Source organism: Mercenaria mercenaria, chromosome 9 (assembly GCF_021730395.1).
Source record: "Mercenaria mercenaria strain notata chromosome 9, MADL_Memer_1, whole genome shotgun sequence".
Lineage (NCBI taxonomy): Eukaryota > Metazoa > Mollusca > Bivalvia > Venerida > Veneridae > Mercenaria > Mercenaria mercenaria.
This window is the reverse complement of record NC_069369.1, coordinates 30,501,117-30,523,632: the sequence shown is the minus strand read 5'-3', so window position 1 is coordinate 30,523,632 and position 22,516 is coordinate 30,501,117. Positions and strand designations below refer to the sequence as shown.

Genomic DNA, 22,516 nt, shown 5'->3' with positions numbered 1-22,516 from the left:
TGTAAGACTTTGGTAAAGTTTCAACACTTATTCTGTCTAAATCACTGTTTGTTTTATCTTTTTCGGAAAAGTTATGTGTACCATTGTAATTTAGAACAAAAGTAGTAATATTTACCACAACAATGATTATAACATTTACAATACAATTGTAACAGTTGCTATTCGCTGATCAAGATAAAGTATAAATTTCACAATACCGAGGACGGAACAGATGGCGTCGTCACAATGTCGAAAACAAAATAACATTTTAGATCGTGATGTTATTTCATACTGAAAGACGCATGATGTAGATATATAATGCATACAAACTATGACCTGAAAGTTGTAACTCTGTGATTACCGCGGGAATAAAGGAATAAAATTATAATATTTTTGATACGTTTTAGTTTAAAAGCAAAATTTCCACCAAGTATTTAAAACATGTATGATCCTAACAAATAAACTTTTGATTGACTGGTATAATTGAAATCAATATATTATATCGATACATTATTATCTTAATTAGTGTTGCTGATATCTATCATTAATTAGTTAAGTCACCAATGCTTGCCAATCTAGGATATCACCTTAAAATTACTATAATGATAGAATAAAAATTGGATTTTTTTATTATTGTAACCACTGGCTAAACACGATCTTAAGTTTTTTTTGATAATCTGAGTTTTATAGAAAGATTTGTTCAAAGTTATGTTAAGTTTCTTTTAATCAGCTAAATAATACCAATATCTCCCTGTATTTCTCTTCTTTTTTAAAAAATAAATGTTTGTTTTTTTCTAAAACTGTCATTCAACATTTGATTCGTGGCTACTAATTAAACAAGCACTTCTTGAAATAGATAAAAGCTACTTCGCCAATAACTACAAAAGGTGGATATTTCTTATTCTATTTGACAGACACAATATACATATGCAACAGATATACAACCCATGTTAGAAAATTTATTTAACGGTTAGTAATACGGCCCTTTTTGTAACACATGTGTGAAAGAGAACATGGCATAAACGGCTAACTGATACATGCATCACGTAGAGTTAATTTCGTTATTCTTTTTAATTCTAATTATAAGAAAAAGTTTTTTGTTTAAAAATGATATTTAAAACCGAGCATAATACAGAGGACTTCATTTGATCATTTTTAAGCATTTTTAAAGTTTTTCTAAAACTTCTTAATTAATTTTCGTGTAGTTTCTCTTGCAAATAGTCCTGTCAATCATGCCATTGAGAAATAAGAAATCTTCTGTTGTAACTAGGTTATTGCGGGAAGAATTTATCTGACTGTGAAATAGTTGGTAAATACATGCATATTGTATGACATAAGAAAATGTTTTAAGTCTGACAAAATAACTTCTGATACACTATTTAAGCTGAAATTTAGATAATATTTCATAATGTTTTATGTACTGTATCACACCTCTTATATGAAAGAAAAAGATACTCTTCAGTATTTGCCTTGAAATTTGGCCTTAAATGAAATGACTTCATCAAGTTTTTAAGAATACAGTTACTTCGTTTTTCCTTTTAACTGGTGCCATACGGGTGCACATAGGACAGTTATTCATTATGTAACTGATCTCTACTACTGTTATCAAATGATAGTATACAGATCACATTTTAAAGATATTTTACCATGACATTTATCAATAATTTTCTCCGTAACAGTTTTGTTTAATCAAAACGGATAATTCCTCTCAGAAGAGAATTTCTGAGCGGACATCAATTTCAGTTTCACAAAATGCTGATACAGCAACTTTACATTTCCATAGAAAGTATTTGAATGTTATCTGATGAAGACATTTATTCAATTTGCAATATTTCATGAATTACATCTGAATGCATTGTCGGCTGAAATAAATTGCTTTGTCTTCTAAACTAACTGTAGTCAATATTCGTTTTGCTTTGAATACCAACTACATGAATGGCGGAATTCGAGTCTCAAATACCAAACTCATAATGATGACTGACTACTAGCGTCATTAGAACAATTGAACTTTTGCTTTGCTTAAATGGGACGCCATTATACAGCTGTTAGTCTTGGCTCGGTATCCCGACGAGAACGGAGCCGCGGCCAGTCACATGCCAGAACTTCATAATCACTTGCTGAAACAGATAAGCGCTACTTTGCCAATACTTAATTCTTAATAAGGCGGACATTTCTTATTTTAATTGACAGACACAGTATACATATCCATCATACGGCAGATATACAAACCGTGTTAGAAAATTCATCTAACGTTAGTAATATGGTCCTTTTTAATAAAGGAATACCGGGTGCCGTAATACATGTGTGAAACAGAACATGGCATAAACAGCTCACTGGTACATACATCAGTCTAACAGATAACACGTAGATATAATAACGTAAACGAATTAAAAACAATGTTTTGTGTTTAAATATAATTTAAGACCGAGTATAAAACAAAGGACTTCATTTGTTAATGTTTAAAGCATTTTTAAAAAGTTCTTCTGAAACTTCTTAATTAATTTTCATGTAGTTCCTCTTGCAAATAGTCTTACCTATCAAGCCATTGAAAAAATATGGAAGAACTTTTCTTACAGTGAAAAAGTTAGTAAGTACATTCATATTGTATGCCATCAGAATGTTTTAGGTCTAACGAAGTAAATTCTGGTCCACTATTTAGGCTGAAATTTAGATAATATGTTATGTTTTTTTTTATGTACGGTATCAAACTTTATAAAAAAAGACCAGTCTTTATCTTTAAAGATAACATTTAAAAAATAACACCAAGTTTTTACAGTTACTTTACTGTTCCTTTTAACTGGTGTCATACGGGTGCACATGGGATTATTATTCATGTATGTAACTGATATCTGCTACTGTTATCAAACGACAATATACACATGACATTTTAAAGATTTTTTACAATGACATTTATCAATATTGTTCCCCCTGAAGGTTTATATTCAGTCAAAACGGATAACTATTGTTGTTCAGCAGAGCATTAAATAAGAATTTCTGAGTGGACATCAATTTCAGTTTCACAAAATGCTGATACAACAACTTCTATATTTCCATAGAAAGTCTTAGAATGTTATCTGATCAAGACATTAATTCGATTTGCAATGTTTCATGAATTACAGCTGAATGCATTGTCCTCTAAAATAAATTGCTTTGTGTTATAAACTAACTACAGTCAATATTTCTGTTGCTTTGAATTAGATTTCACATAGTATTCAGTCCTTTTTTTTTTGTCCACTGTATGTAAACATATTGGACTTGCACACTTGATTAAATAGACAGCTGAAGAAAGAAAAGTAGTCTGACGCTCCTAAATTAATACGTTTTCTTCGCTGCTTCAAAACTCAGTTACTGGTAAATTTGTATGGGTTTATTGTTCTAAATACTATTTTTAGGCAAAATAATGATAACGGCATGTATTTAAAATTGCAAGTAAATGGCAAATAAACGATATATAAAATGGCAAATAAATGATAACGGCATCCATTTCAAATGGCGAGAAAACGATATATAAAATAGCAAATAAATGACAACGGTATCCATTTAAATGACACGGCAAATAGAAGATAACGGCATCCATTTAAATAAAATGGCTTATCAATTATAACAGCATTCATTTCAAATGGCAAAAACAGCTGAAATTCGGACACATAGATGGCCTCTTTTCTAACTTACCGTATTATTAGTATTTCTGCAAAGCTTTTGATATAACCATTTTCTGATGATTTTTCCTCCTTCAAAAAAAACCTTTATGACAATTTTAGGCAAAAAATTTTAGGCAAATATTTTGCAAGTCATTCTAAGTTGCAGTTTATTAAGAACTTTGTCAATTATCTTTTTACATTTCTGTCTCGATGTGTCGTTTGTTTCTTGAGTAAAATTTTCCGTTTGAAAGACCGCATAGACGGACTAACAATATTTTCGAAATAAGCAATCAACAGACGGGACGTCTTATGAATTCATTATCCGTTGTGAAAATACATAAATGCTGAATGATAAATGACAAACGATATAAAAGGCAATTGCGGCCTCAGTCCAAGATTCAATGTCTCAAGTTACCGCCAAATCAAACATTGTTTCTGGATATTTGTCTGAGGATTTTTCTGATGCTCGTTCCACGTTTGATATCATAACGCTGTCATCAATCTTATGGAAGATATTGAACTGATCTTGATGAAATTACCATTTAAGATTCTTTTGACAAATGCATGTTTTGATTTATTCTTATAAAAACGTTGTTTTTAATTGTAATTGTAACAAAAAGACCGTAGTGCTTTTTGTTGATGCTGATTGTCTTCGTATACCGTATTGTTGGCTGGAGTGAAATATGAATTGGTACCGTGAAAATACAGAAAATAAAAATACGAATTTACTTCAGTTGAAACTTGAAGTATTTTCAAAAGAAAGTATATAAAGTCAAGTCGTTCATTTAATGTTATAAAAGTACTTTCGTAAACTTTGAACTAAAGATGTCAATTATTGTCAGAGCTAATTAAAAACAAATGATAGTCTACAATCTGCAATTCTTCGAGAGAAATGTGAAATTATTGTTTTGCATAAGCTGATCGGAAGTGTTATTCCTCAAAAATAATATACATGCGTAGTTATGGTTCTGCAACGACCTTTTCAATATTGGTTCGGGTCTATTACATTGTTGTTAAATTCAAATATCAAGTCTTACGAATGAAAACAACGCCGGTAGTGACATGGAACAATGTTCACCCGGTGTTAATAGAAGTCACAGCAGTTGAACCACTTGACCATATGATTTTATTTCTTTTGTGTAACTGTACTCCCTTTCAATTGCTATCATTGATGTCGAAGCTGTTGACCACCAAATTCAATAATATGTTGGCTCTTCAAGATCATTTGTAAACAAAGTCGATGACAAAATAAACAGATTTCTGACACTTCTAATCAATGTAAAATCCAATGCCAGACTAATATAGATTGACCATTGATCTTTAACACTGGACCTTTAAAGGGAGATTTTCAATACTACGTATGTACACTCTTTTATCTGAATATGAAAACACAAATGGGAATGAATTCAGATTGCTTCAAAGTATATACGAGTATTTGGTAGTTTCTATTAAGAAATGCATGATAAATGATTAGTGTTTTGAATTTTTCAAATTTGATACGTAATTTCAGGTAAAAATACACTTCAAATGGCATTTTTAAAATGCACAGTATCATCTCGTTTCATTGTACAAATGCATATCATTTGTCTTTGTAATACCTGACTTATACTTATTTAAGTGTAAAAAAAATATTACCGTGGAAAGATATATAGTGACTTGAAAATGCATGATCTACTCTTGCTTGTTTACTTGATAAACAATCGCGCCTTTTTAAGAAACCTATCTGACAGCGCAGATATTGCAAGATAATATACTGCGTATCATTACGTTGTAATATATGTCTTGGGGTTCCGATAATTATTCTCCAAGGTTGGGAATCTTCCTTTAAGTCCGTAGTTAATATTTCTGTAATGCTGCTTAAGTCTTATGTCCGTCAAAATTGACAAGGCAAATGGTCCATTACAGATGCGCATTTTCATTGTAGGAAAACCTGATCTATTTATTAGCCCCAGATTCATAATAACAAAGAGATTGTTAAAGGAAAATCCATATTTTCTCAGTTGTCCATTATGTTCTCTGTTTCTTTGACAAAATTCATCATAGAATCACGTGAACGTATATTTATTCACAATAATTTTTATCTGCTTTTATAGTTTTTCGACGTATTTCCGTTTAAGATGGTCAATCAGTTACGATATAAGGATATCTATGAAAGGATATAGTTTTTGATATTTTTGAATATTAAAACAAGTGGACACAAACAACAGATTTATTATTTAAATTAAATGAATCTGTTTTATTGAATTGTTTCAAGTACTTATGCGTCGTTACGGAAAGTGGTAAAAGTTTAGAACAGTCAAAACTTAAAAAAGCAAAATGAACAATTAATCAATAATTCCATAGATTGGAATGACCATACAGAATGTTGCTGTAAAAGAGTTAATTCTTAAACATGGATAATTCTCAAGAAAGAAGCTAAAATTAATGGAATAACAAAAACAGATTTTATGATGATGGAATTTGTTTCGAGCGGGGCAACAACGTCTAACTATGTTAGAGACCAGGGGTCGCAATATGTGATAGACAAGCACGGGAAAAGAAGATCATCACCTACTTTAAAGGTAGAAAGAAGAGCATATGGTAGATGTACTCTCTGCCGGATAATAAAGGTCGAAGCCTGTCTATGCTCCAGAAGAGTCGCATCGCAAATATATATTTGTCTGAAATTTTAGAAGGCGACAAGATATAAAATATTCTTTAAATGGTTAGAATAATGACATTGGTACGCAATTAGGGTTTAATATAAACAATACCATAACGCCTGTGTAAATCATAAATATTACGACGGCTCTATAAAATTGCTCCGCAGTCAGGGTTAAACAGTTTCGGACAAAGTGCAATAATGCGCGAAGCACATTATTAAAATTAAAAGTATGCCTTCTAATAAAAACAGTGCTTCTTGCTATTGTAGTTTATCTATAAGAAGCAGAATTCAGAACCGTACCTTGGTCAAGTCGCCGTGCACGAAAGAATGTCTAGCATATATGGATGTCAAAGGTAGCGTTTTAACAAAAAGTTTCAACGAATGTTCAAGAATCCCGGGGGTGGGGGTGGGGGTTATGTTTCTTTTTCTTCTTTTGTAACAGGAACTTTTATGTTTTACATTTTTGTATGAGATTTAATATGTATTCCAATTGTATATTTTCAGGAGTTTGTCGGCAGTACAACAGAAACACGGAACTGGCGGGGTATTGCTATAGCTCTACTCGTCATTGTGACAGTATTTGGACTTATTATCGCCGCTATTGTCCTCATTACACCAAGTAAGTTTTCTTTCATTATTACAGTTCTAAGATTATGTTTGCATACTAGTACGCATTGTGGAGATAAATAATTTTCCACCATCTTCAGTCTAATTCCGTCGATACTTTACTCACGATTTTAAACGTGATGTTTTAACAACAATAGCTAGGGGAATATTTATTTAAATCAATAATTAATAATTAGTAATCATGTTTACCGTCTGATTTATCACACGTCAGAGTTCAGATGTAGTAGTAATCTTTATTTACATTTCATCATTGTACATACATTTTCACAGTAGCAATATAAACAAGGTTTACAGTATAAAAGTAAAACGCACTCCAACATTGAGTTATAAGAAGTGGCTGACAATTTTACAGATGTGCAGAAATAAAACCACGAGGGTGTTTGTCCAAGTGGCTAATATCCAAGCATGCGAAAGACGAACCGTGGTAAATTAGACGATAAACGGCAAGAAGACCTGGTTATTTTCGTTCTAACATGCTTTAAACTAAGTGATAAAAACTTATTCGGGACTTCGTACGGGCATGTAGGAATGAGTCGGGCGTCATGTGACTATTGGACGTCACATTTAACGCAATAATGTTCTCTCACCAGTCCGCGCGTTCCGGTTTACAACGCTTTACTACCTTTCATCGTCTTACTGACGAAAATACGAACCTTGTTAGAATTATATTTTACTTCTACTCTTAAGAACAAATTTAGAGTAGAAGTAGAGCCCACATCGGCATCGAGACACCGACGAGCAACAGAGTAATCCCTACAATTGCGTTCGCTAACCCTGTGTCTGCCTCTGTTTTAGTAAAAAAGATAAACACGTGACTAGACTTTCTTTATTCCGCCATCATTACCTCGAAAAGTCTTATTTTATATGAACATGTACCGCCATTGTTCCTCTCTTGTTTCTCCAGATTTATTGTTATTTTTAATAGATGTGCAGTTTATGTCAGACAGAAACCTTTTATGATTCCTGCTTTATACTGATAATAAATATTCTAGTCTACTTAACTAAAAGTCAAATGACATATAGCTATCTCTAAAGTCTGATATAATTGCTTGTCATATACATGACTAAGCATCCGAAAAAAAGCCATTAGCATGTCACGTTTCTTAAAACAACGATAGTTATGAGATTGTATTTCTATGACATATTTGAAGGTTTTAAATTAGGCCTTTTCAGGCTAGAACCAACCTCATATTCATTATCGAACATCATGTTTTATAAATAAGTAGGCATAGTACTTGATGTTTATAGAATTAAGTAAATTATATAATACATCTATTCATAAACATAAAACTTTGCTTAATATGAAATTGTACTGTTCTAAATGATATTATACTTTACTGCAATATGACTAAAGTACTTGATCTTCACATTCGTCTTCTTTATATTTTGGATTTCCAATATTGCTATTTTTATTTTGGCAAATCTATTTTTATTTGAACCAATCAGACGACTTGTTCGAATGTCAAAGAGTAAGAAAAATGTGCAGTCAGTCCGAGGCTCGAAACCGGGACCCCTCGCTTACAGAGCAAGTGTCCTACCGATTGAGCTAACCAACTATCTGACACTTTACGTCATAAGAATTGTAAATATGAAAAATCCAGGCTAAATATAGATTTGCAAAATGTTGTAAGTTAAGCTCTAATTGGCTAGCGAAAGTGTCATCAATAGCTCGTCTTCAGATCCTAAGCGTAGCGTAATAGGAGATGTACTTTAGTCAGACTGACTTTACTGAAGCGTTAAAAGTTATTTTTAGTAAACTGACCTTAGAAACGTTGACCTTGGTGATATTTATACGTCTGTTTCCTATGTAACTTAGTTGTGGAAACAAACAATTATTAATTTTTTATTTTTTCCTCAATTGACACTACCCTTGCAATGTCAACTAATACACAGTGAGATCAGAATTTTCCTTCATTGCGGGAAAATACGCGTTGATCTAAGATACAGGTTTTATAGTCTTAATCCTGCCGGTGCGGCTCTAAACCTAACGGGGTAAAAATTCTAAAATGCTCTGAGTTAAATTATTTTGTAGTGTCACATTTTCTGTTATACAAATTGTAATATTGGAACCTGCACAAACTTTTCAAAAATTTATTCTAAAAGGATAACGCATATTTTTTCATGTGAAAATACCTGCAGAATCTCGAGGATTGGTTGGCGCCCAAGGCTGGTAAGGGTAAATGTACCAACGTATTCTGCAGATGTTATAACACGAATTGCACATGCGTTTACTCTATTCTAACATTGAACGTTTTGGTTGTTCCGTTTAGATGTTGAAAAGGTCCATATCCTGACATTTCTTTTCATTTGGTGGAATGCGCTTACTTTTGTAGCAAGCGCCCGTAAAATAGTATGAATTCAATGCTATTTTTAAACGCACAAAAATAGCATTTAATTAACAAATAAGCAAGGCCTTCGAGTGGTTTGTCGTGTAATTTATCACGGTTCAGCGTTCATATGCGCAGGAATTGAACCACGAGGGCGTTAGCACGAATGGTTTAATACCTAAGCATCTGAACGACGAACTGTGGTAAAGACAACAAACCAAAAGAAGGTCTTGATTGCTTTCATTCTTACATGTTCATTGAAATATAGAAGACTTACAGATAAATGCACACTTTATACAAATACTTCGGGGTTGATTGATAATGCACAGATAGACTAGCCACTAGACTGATAATAAAGAATTTGTCAAAAAAATCAACTTTTGAAATGTTTCTCTCATTTTATGTGAATGTGACAAATGCAAGTCTATTTTAGAGATTTTCGCAGAGAACTGGTTGTAATGTTATCATATATCTTGGACATAGGATATAGACGGGGCTACATTAACATTTTTAAAAATAATAAAAATTGGAAAAAAAATATCATAGTCTAGGAGCTAGTCTAACGCACAGACACAGCAAAATGTATGAATGATACGTGAATAAAAAATTAGATATATGGATACTGATATATGGATAAAACAATAAATATATAAAAGCAGACTGAAAGAAAATACTATGAGCATTAGGCTTCATTTTTTGCATTTAATGCACCTGTCTTAACTTATTGCTTCGTTTTCAGAGGAATTTAATGAAGACCTTGGAGAGAAGTTAACATTTAAAGAGTTTATACAACATAAATTTGACCCAGTACCTTTCCAGAACGTGTGGAGCTCAGGTATGTGTCCTATATATTGACTACTTAGATTTTCCGGCTTTTCCATTGGTCAAGACACGTCACGTGTTGATCCGATTATGGTTCATATCCGGTTAGTACCCTACTGGGTTAGAAAACGTACAGTGAGGATATTAATGTGAACTAAAATGGCTGACGAATCACTGATGTGGTCAGACTATATCAGGTTATCCGTAAAACCGGAAGTAAAGGATAGTCGACAATACAAAAAACATAAGATGGATTGTTAGTTACGAAAAAGGGATACTTAGGCTCTTTTTCGGAGTCTACATAGGACTTGCACTTCACGGCTTTTCCGGGCAAGAAAAAACAACAGTCATAGCCACACCTTTTTCGTAAATAGACAAAAAACATTAGCAACAATGACTCGTCTATTAACAATACCTGATAATTATCTGTTCCGCGTAACCAGGGTTTCGCAGTCCGGGTTCTGAATTCTTTCGTATGAAGAAGACTGCTTGTAGCCCAACATTATTAAGTACATTTTCATTCAGAATTGCAATTATACCCGTATCACTTGTTTGTTTATTACGTGATGATCTACATGAACAATGTTAACAAATGCGTGCACTGTACCATTCTTTTGATATGTATGTTGTTTATATAGGAGATTCATTGATCTACAGACGCCCCGATGGTATGGTAGTGAAATTTGACTGCGGGAACAATGAAACGACGGAAGTTATGGACAACTCCACATTTGTAGGTGTTATTTATTTCAATACATATGCTGCAGGCTGTGTGCATTTCACAAATGTGACTAGATCTGCATATATGTACTGTGTCCATCAGTCACTCTAAGATACAAAGTTTTTTGTTCATTAAATGGATGATATAATTAGGGGAGACCGGGGATAGTTGTTACATTTTAAATAGGACGTTTACATCTGTTTACATTTTTCTTTTGTTTTGTTGCTTTCTGTTCTTTAGTTTTGAGCACTTGTTTTGTTCATTTTTAACAAATTTTCCACAGTTTCATGGTGAATTCTTATTTTACTATGTTAGCACTCTTTTCGGGCGTATCTGTCAGAAGAGCTCTTTTACATTCTTTCGCCATCCAGCAGTCATTCTAAATTGGCATTTCTTATCTGGAGAAAACGCAGGCCTGTTGTAGTTGTTCGCTGCTCTTAGTGCACTATTAGATTTTATTGACGCCACTGTAATGTTCATTTCTATTCACACCAATCAGGACAGGATATATATGTCTCCACTGAATACGACATCTTCATAGACAAATTGCAATAATGTTTGTATCGCCAGAGGAGCTCTTATGGTTTAAGATGGCAGAGGTGCCAATGCAGCTACACAAAGTCGACAATATACGGTATACAGCGCTTAATATCGTCAGTTACATTTTGGCCCTTTGAAAAATCTATATAGTAACTGGCATGGTCATTTCACTTCATTTTCAGTAGTATGCACATGGGGTAGTTGTCATCTCTGCTATTCAATGTAACTACAGCATATAGCCAACAATGTCCATCCCCATATGCAGATTCCTGGTTCAATCGGGCATTTACTATAACAATAATAGTGTTCTGGTTTCCCTTGTCTCAAATAGGAAGGTCTAATACGGTTGTTCCAGTCTCAAATAAAGATTCTCTTGTGAATCTTCTCTTTGGGGTCAACTAGTAGTATGTTACCAACGTGCCCCGCACTAATTGTAACAACATGCCCCGACCCCACAACACGTGACAATATCTAAGGTAAACAACTCAGAGAAAGCATGTAACCTCTTGAGATTTTACGATATTTAGCACAATTCCTTGCTTAGTCCAACAACATTTTTAAAGTTTTATATATATTTCAGGTGTGCACATGAACCAAAAATGTATGAAAAACTCGAAAATTTACTTACGTGGCCCAAAATCTAGCTTTTTGTTCTATTTTTCAAATAACTGTCATCAAGTTAAACAACGCATCCGTAAAACATGGCGACTTTTAAAACTAACAAACACGCATAATCTGTAACTTTATATGATGCGTCATCACTTCAATATTTGCAATGTAACAACCTACCCCATGTAACAACTATCCCCGGTCTCCCCTAGAGGTTTAATACACGACAGAGCCGGGACGGGAGGTGATAATCGGCCCGGAAAATGAATAATGGCCCGAGGGCTTTAGCCCGAGGGACATTATGAATTCCGGGCCGATTATCACCTCCCGGCCCGGCCCGGCTCTGGCGTGTTTTAATGTCTTTAATACATATGCTTGGTTGCACTACACAAGGGGAGTAATTACAACTCCTGACGCTAAAACTTTCTTGACGAAGGAGCGAAATATACATAAATTCATATTTATGTATCTATTAAGCTCATCAAATGGTTCGCCTCTCTAATAATTCTATAAAATCATATGTGTCCTTTTCCGACAAGTTTATAGCAGCATCCAAGTTTTACAAACGGTTTGCTAACGACTCCAACGTCGCTCGCCCGCCATGTTGAAAGCGCATTGACCATGATGACGTTATAAGTGACCATTGGTTTCACGCGCACATGTTCACCTGGCCGATTATGATTATGAGTTATAGTAACATATGTATTAATATAAATTAAGCATTCCCGTCCGAAATGGATTATATAGTGTTTACAGGAAGGAGAATGATTAACAGTTAAAAGAGTAGGCAAGCAAAGTATTGCATTAATGTCGTGTGTCGTGTCCTGTTGTCACATGTCGTTTTGCATGCCGTGCGTCGACATAAAAGAGTTTACAATACAAAAATTTGACACGACGCTCGACAATGCGATACGATGTGTTATATTGTCGCTCATCATCACCTGTATCGAGCGTCGTGTAACATTGAAGGGCGTCGTTTCATATTGTCGTGTGTATATCGTATGTTATGCCTTGACCTAGAGAAGAAGACGGTCGACATATAACATGACGCGCGACGATGCAACACTGCGATCGACACACGATACGACGGGCAGCAATACGACACGACATCTCGAAATTAATGGCATGACTCGTGTCGCATTATCGTGTGTCGTGTCGTGTCTTCTTGTCTTGCGCCGTGTTGTGCGTCAAGTCGTGCGTCATGTCACGCGTGTTGCGTTGACCTAAAACAAGACGGACGGCAAAGAACATGAGCTAAAAGCGTCGTTTTTACTGTGCTGTGCGTGTTTGCTTAAAATGACCAACAATGAGTGTTTTAGAGACAACTAATAATCTTTCGTATTAAACAAGATATTATCTCATTTATTCTTTGTCTACACGCACAACCTCTGTGCTTCTGCGTGAGAATCGCCCATTAACACTTCATGATAAGTCCTTTGAAGTGGAAACGTATGATTAAAGATATTAAATGGTAATTTGGTATCACATAACATCTTATTATCCAACTGTGAATGACCTACAATTGATGTCGAAGGTAAAGGTATAAAGACGATTGAACATGCGATTTTCCTGTTACGTATTTAGATAATAATTACATGTACTACCGATACAATAATCTATCTGTCTGTCAGTCTGTCCGTGTCCGAACACTTTATCCGGGCCATAACTATAACCACTATTCTCATTTTATTTCACAAAATTGAGGAGTGCAGTGTACAACTCCGTAATTCTTTCTTCAAGGCCAAGGTCAGAGAGCATCAAAAGTGTCTCGTAATAAATATAGCACTTTCTCATCCTGGCCATACCTTTGTAACCTCTAATCCGATTTTATTAAGACTTTGTATAACAGTATATCACAAGATTGTGGTATGCAATGCACATTCCCCGTCTTCGAGGTCAAGGTCTGGAGGGATCAAAATGGTCTTAAAATAATGCACTTTCGTGCTCTTGGCATACGTTTGTTGCACTTAATTCGATTGTATTTGAACTTGTTACTTCTAGTTACATCAGATCGTGGTGTGCACACTGTGGCATGACATAAGTATTCCAGTGTTCTTCAAAATCAGTACAGCGCCTTAGATGCTGCACTTTCTTGCCCGGTCTTTCACTTTATTATCCTTATCCCGATTTTAAACTACGTACAGTCTGGTGCTTAAAATTCCTCTATCTGTAAAGTCAAGGTCATGATCGGAATTGGTTTGGCTAATATTTTAGTTTCCTATTTTGAAGTCAAATTTCGATTTCGGCGAAGTATTTATCACACCTGTAGGTGTATTGAGCCTGGAATCTATCTACAAGGTTAAGGTCGCCAGGAGTAAAATCGGTTTAATGGGCCTTTTTGCACGGATCTTATATTTATACCGGGTCTTCAAGAGTAAAGCACACTTAGTCCGAAGACTTTGAATACTGTTACTCTAGTGTTGATGTGTATTTTTCACTCTTTTTTTTGCAGAGGGAGCTGGATACAGAGACGTACAAAGTATCAGCTGATGGGAAATACGTTCTTTTGCCATACAATATCCAATATGTAAGTGTTTTACCATATAATATCCAGTATGTAGTGTTTTACCATATAATATCCAATATGTAGTGTTTTACCATATAATATCCAATATGTATTGTTTTACCATACAATATCCAATATGTAAGTGTTTTACCATACAATATCAAATATAATATGAGTGAGAAATGTGTTTATTGTATACCAGACGATCTACACCCAGTGATAAAATCTTTATAACACTAAATGTCAAAGTAATTAAACAAAATGCCACCAAATGAACCGTAAGCTTTCTATTTTACAGTCGAGCTGAACAGTTCTTGTAATATTGTGTTTCTTTTGTAGATTTGTGTAATATTTTCATTCCTTTATTGAGTCGAGCTGAACATTTTGTGTAATATTTTATTTCCTTTGTAGAACCGGGCAGAACAATTGGTGTAATATTTCTTTTTCAGATTTACAGATATTCCTACATTGCCAAATATAGAATTTATGATACAGACAAAAAGTAAGTTGATGGCGATATTTTAACCTTTACCCTGCTAAATTTCTAAAATGGACTGGGCAGCACCACTTACCATTCAAAGGGGTCTTCACTGAAAATTTAGTAGCTGAAGAGCGAACAGTGAAGACCATGATCATCCTGCATTGGTGCAGTTTGATCTTGGCTGCAAAGGCAAAATGGTTAAAAATCTGGGCTAAATTATTTCAATGTCACATTACGTTTCAGTTTTGAATGCAGCCTCACTTCTACTTCATACACTTTTGAGACGTTGTTGATAACGTCATTCAGTCTAGTATAGATATAGAGAATAATAGGTTAGTGCCGTAGATGAGAAAGTTTATCTGGCGAGGTGGAGGAGGTTATCGGGTGAGCCGAAGGCGAACATGATAACGTCCGGAGCCGAGCCAGATAAACTTTTCTTTCCATCTTAGGCACTAACCTATTATTCTATTTATCTTGTCATTACCTCATTTCCCGATATTGGCAATTTAATTTACAAAATAATGTGTGCGACAACCGCTTTAATGACTCCCTAAATTTGTAATGACGTCACTTATATAATGGGCGTGATTACCCGCAAAATCGCATAACTTCTTTCGTTTTTGAATAAAAAATCATTATTTTTACCACTCATTTTCTTAGTTCGGACATTTCCAAACAATGATGAAGGTTTCGTTTGTAAAATTCTTTAAAACAATATCGATCATAAGGCACATGATCAACTGACCGTATATCCCTGGTCACATGATCAACTGACGGTATATCAAGAAAGATATACGGCACCCTGATATCGGGCCGAAAATACTGCAAGTGACAGAATAAGATATTTTATACGTCAATGTCCGACGGGGTAGATACATATTTTGTGAACGTCAACACGTATACAAACTTTTAGAACACACTTACTTAAATAGTACGCGAGCAAAAGCTTTTCAGGAAATACCGCCTGTGCGTTTGTGTATATGTGCGTGCGTATATTTTCAGCTAACCAAAAATCGATATACAATATATACAAACGTGATGTAAAATACAATTGTTTATATGATATTTTCCATGCCATACAGCTTCGTTTCATTTCAGATTACATATAGATCTTATAGGTCCTGTGATAGAAGGAAGGGCGGTTGAAAGTGATTTTCAGTATGTCACGTGGTCGCCCACTGGCCATAATCTCGTAGGTTTTCTTGTTTACACTTTGTTTTGTGATGAATGGGCAAACAACTATATTTTTTTTTTTTAAAAAAACTATTAACAAAGGGAAGTGTGCGTTTTTTTTCATGGAAAAATTTAGATTGTTATATATTAAACCGTTTTTTATCGGATGGGTTTTTGGATTGTAGAAATTTTAAACAATTTTTTAGTAATTTTCAAAAATAAGAAAATTGCGATTAAAAAAAACCAAAATATGTTTTTGATAGAAAAAGGGGGTTTTGTTCCAAAATCGTTTTTTCTTACAAATCTAAAAAGTACCTGATATTCACGTGTTAAAACTGACATGTTCCATACTTAAGGTATATATAGAACTATTTTACTATTTGCCATTTCTAGCTTCATTTCTATAATATAAGGCAAACATTTTGTCAAACTGTCACGTTCTCAGCTACTACCTTTTCATTTTTTTCAAAATGTACGGAAAAAAATGATAACAAAATGAGCCGCCCATGAGGAAACCAACAAAGAAAATTTGCGACCACTGGTCCAACGAGCCCCGCAACCCGCCATTCTGGGCAGGATCCATGCGTTGCTTTCAAGCCCATTACAAAGAAGAAACCATTGCGAACAGCATGGGTCCGACCAGACTGCGCGGTCACGGGATCGAATCCAGCTGATCGCAAACGCACTATGTTGGTTTTTTTTATTGTGCGGTCAAAAAGCGTTTTGTTATTTTTTTTCCATTTTTCTTGGGCTCTTTTTTTGTGTTCCCTTTTTTCAAAATAGTCTTTTGGGTATTTAAAATAATTTTAATTTTAAAAAAGGAATTATTACATAAGTACCAAAACAATCCAATCACTGTTTTTAAATACAGTCTGGACTGTCTTGGCTAACATCATTTATAACGATTCTCTTCCTAATTTGTTCGTGTAATGCCACCCTATGTTTTTCCCATTAATATCCTTTAGATATTTCTGCTAGAACTCTCGTTCATTACAGAATATAAGAAGAAAAGAAAAAAGAGTTTTCTTTCTTTATTGACAGGTTTGTTAAATATGAGAGAGCTCAGCACAATCTGATAATGACTCAGAAAATTAGATATTGAAATTATAATAAATCGAAATTGTCTCATTTCGTACCGTTGTGGGTATTATACTTTCCCGGAAAACACTGCTTTCAGTCAGGCCAATAAAGCAACATAAGTCATTTATTGCAAATAGAAGTACAAAGATAAAAATAAGCCGTCATGTCTTTTATATAGATACATGTCATTTAGTCATATGTAAATAAAATTGCTCCAGTATGTTCTAAAATCGCCAGTTCTAACATAGATATAAGTGATACATAAAACGCTATAGAACATGTTGTTTCAAAATGTTTTATATTTCTTTCCAGATTGTCGTTGCCCATAACAATATTTATTATTTAAAGTCGTGGAATTCTTTAAAAGAAATAGATAGTAGTCAATATATAGAAGTCACAAATAATGGCTCAAAAGACGCTATATTTCATGGAGTGCCAGACTGGTTGTATGAAGGTAGGTCATTTAAAACAAAACAAAAGATTTATCAATAATCTTTAATTCTCAACGACCTAAATTGATTTCCTATAAAACAAGGAAGACTGAAACTATGTATAATCATGCAATAAAATTGCCGTTTGTACGTCACAGTTATCACGGAATAACGTCAAACGTCAAAGCGGGGCTCTGCAAAAGAAGGCAATGTATGACTGGTTTTATCAAGCTTTTTTTCCCGAAAACTTAAAAAGAAATGGGAATATCAAAACCTTGTTTCGTCCTCAAGTCTGATATTTGACGAACTATTAGCTGACTAACTTCGAAATGGTACAATTCTATCGAAGACTTAGACGCATTTCACCAGTTATATGAGCCGTGCCATGAGAAAACCAACATAGTGGCTTTGCGACCAGCATGGATCCAGACCAGCCTGCGCATTCGCGCAGTCTGATCAGGATCCATGCTGTTCGCTTTCAGAGCCTATAGCAATTAGAGAAACTATTAGCGAACAGCATGGATCCTGACCAGACTGCGCGGATGCGCAGGCTGGTCTGGATCCATGCTGGTCGCAAACCCACTATGTTGGTTTTCTCATGGCACGGCTCATATTATGAATATATGCCTCTGCAGTATCCTTTAGTAACTGTGTCAAAATGCCTTTAAAAATACAATTGGCGAAGTTCTATTGCATATTGACCAGATGTTCATATAAAGATCAATGCCGTGAATGCACGCTAGTATTTCTTCCTGCCGCTGAGATTATGTATCTCAATGTGCGGTGGTTCAGTGGTAACACTTTCTGACTGCGAAACCAGTGCTCGTGAGTTCGAGCTCTCGCTACACCAACTTGAAATTACTAACATTCAGAGTCCTGTACTTTATATCTTGCTCGCAGGGCCGTCTTCTGTATCTTGCACTATACTCCATTTTAAAGTTACTAACAACCTTCTTGACGAGTACCCATTTCTTTTACCACTGATATCTATAAATAAACTCGAAAATAGTTTTAAATCTCAAAACACCATCTGGTGGAATCCGTGCGGCTCCGGTATATAAACTGTGCAAGTTGTACATTACCCTCAGTGACAATTGAAACATATTTATATAGGAAATAGAGGAATGCCGTATTCGTGTGATTTTCCTTTTTTATTTACAAATGTTCATTTTAATTTTTTACAGAGGAGATTCTTCTATCCGACAACGCCATCTGGTGGAATCCAGACGCATCTGGCATCGTTTATGCGAGCTTTGATAATAGAGATGTTTCCAGATACGATATGACCATATATGGACCATTGAAAAATAAATATGTAGAAAATAGAAGACTGCCATATCCAAGGGTATCTATTTTTACTTTTATTAGTCCCTTACCGGTGTTTCAATGGAGGGTACGTACGGTTTGCCCTTCGTCTGTCCATCCGACAGTCCATCAGTCCATTAAATTGGAAAACCTTCTAAGAACAAAAACGGCAATACTTAAAAAGTGCATGTCCTTTTATTGTGTTAACATGGCAGAAAATCTGTTAAACTATGGCAACAAATAGTGAAATATATGACAAAATGTGGCAAGAGTAATGACTACGAAACTTAGAAGTCGAGATATATTCATGAACTATACATGGACGGGACGACAATCTCGAGAATACACACGTTCTTTTACTTTTTTACTATGGTAAAAGTGCATTTGACAGGGCAACATTTATCCAAAAATATGACAGCTTGAAAGCGACAGACAGAAAGCCTGCGTTAACTTAAAAAAAAAAAAGCAAGATATTTTTCATGAAACTTGATACATGGATAAACGGCAAAACAGCACTTTAAAAACACAATGGAAAGTATTGTAAATAAATTCGACGTCATGAATACGTCGCTGACGTGGGTCGGGTTGCATTTCCTTTGATTCAACAAATGACTACAAAACAAATGTATTGCACTGCAACTGTTTCGGATTTTGTTACATTAGAAGAACAAACAGTATATTTCAGAAAATTACAAATTTAACGTTTAATAAGTTTAATGTGTTTTTGCCGCCGGCAATACTGTGAATGTCGCTCTTCTAAATAAAAGTGTTATAAACTGAAGCTAACTTTGTTCAACGTTTATGCATTACTTGCATATTTTTCTTCCTTTCAGCCGGATACAATTAACCCAACTGTGATGATAAAATACTTCGATTTCAATACTAATTCAACCATTACGTTTAAACCACCGACTGATTTTGTAGACATGTAAGTACTTGTACACTCTGTCATTGATGATGATAAAAAAACAACAGTTATTGCGTTTTTATAAGGTCGATATGTGAATTTATTATCAAATCTATGCAGTATTCATGGTCCTTTCCATTAGTCTAAACACAATAGCATAATTAATGATGAAAAATCATACTGACTTGCTCGTAGGCGGAGTCAAAAACACGTAGATCTATTGGCTTCTAGCTGTGACGTCATTACGTTTTGACGTCCACACAATGTGACGTAGTACATAGTTTATTTGAAAGAAAAGACCAACTGTTGCAAATGATTTCATTTAACTTCTCTGAATTCAATTAACTTTTAAGAATAATGTTGAATTTAATAATAAAACATAAGTTTCCGTTTAGGTTCAGTCAATATGAAAATTTATTGACCTGGAAAAAGTAGTTTTAATATCGACTTCTCACTAAGACAGTAAATGTACTGCTATTATAATAGCCTTATTTCATTGTCAATACCATTTGTATAAATACAGTCACATGATTAATGATAAAAGTCCACCATTAGTGACGTCATTTTATTGTGACGTCATACATAATTTAAGACAAAAACAATTGAAAATTGACCAACCGCTGCAATGTGATAACTCTTTTCTCAAATAACCTTTGAAATTTTAGATTTAATAATTAATTATTTGTTTATTTTTAGATTAATTTAATATGTTGATTTATCAACCTGGAAAAATGTTTTCGGTCAGAATTATTTTTCCAGGGCGATAAATCCTGTTATTCTATACCTATTTTATCTATCCAATCGCGAACGTTCATTTGCAACACGTGACCGTACAATATATTACAGTATTTGGATGCACGTGCGTACAAAAACCCTGTTTTTTTTCTGTATTTGGACGCACGCGGGGCACAAAAAATCCTGAAATTTTTCTGTATTTGGACGGTTGAACAGTCCCATGTTAAACATACGATAAAGGGCCGAAACGCGTGAAAAATGTTCCGAATGAAAATTCGGATGAAGTAGGCGCTCTATGTACAGATTTGTTTTATGCGTCTTGAAAATCTGGATTTAATTTGAGCTTTCTTTTGTTTACAACACACAAAACGATTCAATGGATAACAATGCTATCTGATTTAGTTTCCTTAACCAGTAAAAAGGATCATCAATGTTGGAATATTTGAAAGTCCTAAAAGAAGCCGTTCCGGGACGAAACCTAGAAATTGTTATCACCCTGACTGGTTGGAATAGCTACCTCAGCGTTTTTATTTAACGGTTAAGAAACAAAATGAAGAAGATTATGAATGGCAGCGGACGGGGGGTCAGCATCCCAAAACATGTTCTGCTCTTTTAATTCAGCTTTCGTCGGATCTTCACCAAAATTGCTGACAATGTTTGTGGGCATTACATCTCGGCCATTTTCGATAACCCGCCAAATTGTACCAGGCACTCTTTTATTATAGTCCTTGAATTACTCGAAAACGGGGAATTAAGCCTTGTCCTCCTTTTAAGTCGAACAGTTTTCATCCACTTCCACAAACTGCTGCAATGTTGTGGGGATAATTTTCTCAGTAGTAATATTATCACCCAAATCGCAAATGGCTGTTGTAGGGAGTTGCACCATATACTTTTTTTAATGATGATACGCAGAAAAAAAACATTCAGTAATTACGTATATTACGTAGAAGTGAAATAAATATAGAATAAAAAGATTATTTAAGGCTGACATTGTTCTGTTATAATATTTGCATTCAACCAAGCTGAGAAAAGCTAGAAAAGGCGGAATACAATATTCAGTGAAACATTTAATTTTAATTTATTATAGTAAGATAAAATAGATATAGAATAAAAAAGTTTATTTAACATTTTACTGTACAATACGAGATATATTTGGACTCGTACCCAGCTGAGAAAACCCTATTGAACCGCCTAGCGGCTTGTCCAATATGGTTTTTCTCACGGGTAATCGTCCAAATATATCTCCGTATTGTACAGAACAATGTTAAATAACCTAATATTATGGACCTTATTAAAGGCAATAATATATAACATAATAAGCGTTTGTTTTTTCTTTATTTCTGGATATATGAGCCGCGCCATGGGAAAACCAACATAGTGGCCTTGCGACCAGCATGGATCCAGACCAGCCTGCGCATCCACGCAGTCTGATCAGGATCCATGCTGTTCGCTTTTATAGCCTACTGCAATTAGAGAAACCTTTAGTGAACAGCATGGATCCTGACCAGACTGCGCCGTGCAGTCTGGTCTGGATCCATGCTGGTCACAAAGCCACTATGTTGGTTTTCTCATAGCACGGCTCATATTATTTCAAACACCTTATTAATCTTTTGTTTAATTTCAGCGAATATTACGTTACATCTGTAACTTGGAAAGATAATACGCACGTGCTAGTTACGTGGCTCAATAGACCTCAGAATGTTTCCATCTTAACCATCTGTGATATCGAAACAGCACAGTGTTCCGATGTAAGTTTTATATTTGTCTTGTTAGTTGTGTGTATGCAGGACTTGTTTGTGTAGTATTTTATGCATTTTTCATGTTTTCAAGTTATGTTCGAGGTAGATCTATTACACGATATCTTTCTGTTCCTCGCATATAAATAAGACTTCCGTGTATCGCACCAAAAAAAGCAATGGGCAAGGATTCTCTTCCTAGCCTAATGGTGCTCCCTACTAATCTAGTCTGGCGAGCAATTTTGATATTTT

The 22,516-nt window shown here is 34.6% G+C and overlaps 1 protein-coding gene across 1 annotated transcript in view; it reads left to right on the top strand.

Moving 5' to 3' along the window:
- The window catches only part of LOC123546831 (inactive dipeptidyl peptidase 10-like), a 133,205-nt gene that overhangs the window by 83,235 nt on the left and 27,454 nt on the right, over positions 1-22,516 (top strand). Inside the window, exons 2-11 of the mRNA XM_053550485.1 lie at positions 6,769-6,883; positions 9,958-10,053; positions 10,679-10,773; positions 14,363-14,437; positions 14,866-14,918; positions 15,996-16,089; positions 17,463-17,604; positions 18,766-18,926; positions 19,720-19,814; positions 22,153-22,276. Of these exons, the coding sequence (XP_053406460.1) occupies positions 6,769-6,883; positions 9,958-10,053; positions 10,679-10,773; positions 14,363-14,437; positions 14,866-14,918; positions 15,996-16,089; positions 17,463-17,604; positions 18,766-18,926; positions 19,720-19,814; positions 22,153-22,276 (1,050 nt within the window). The remainder of the gene's footprint in view (positions 1-6,768; positions 6,884-9,957; positions 10,054-10,678; positions 10,774-14,362; positions 14,438-14,865; positions 14,919-15,995; positions 16,090-17,462; positions 17,605-18,765; positions 18,927-19,719; positions 19,815-22,152; positions 22,277-22,516) is intronic.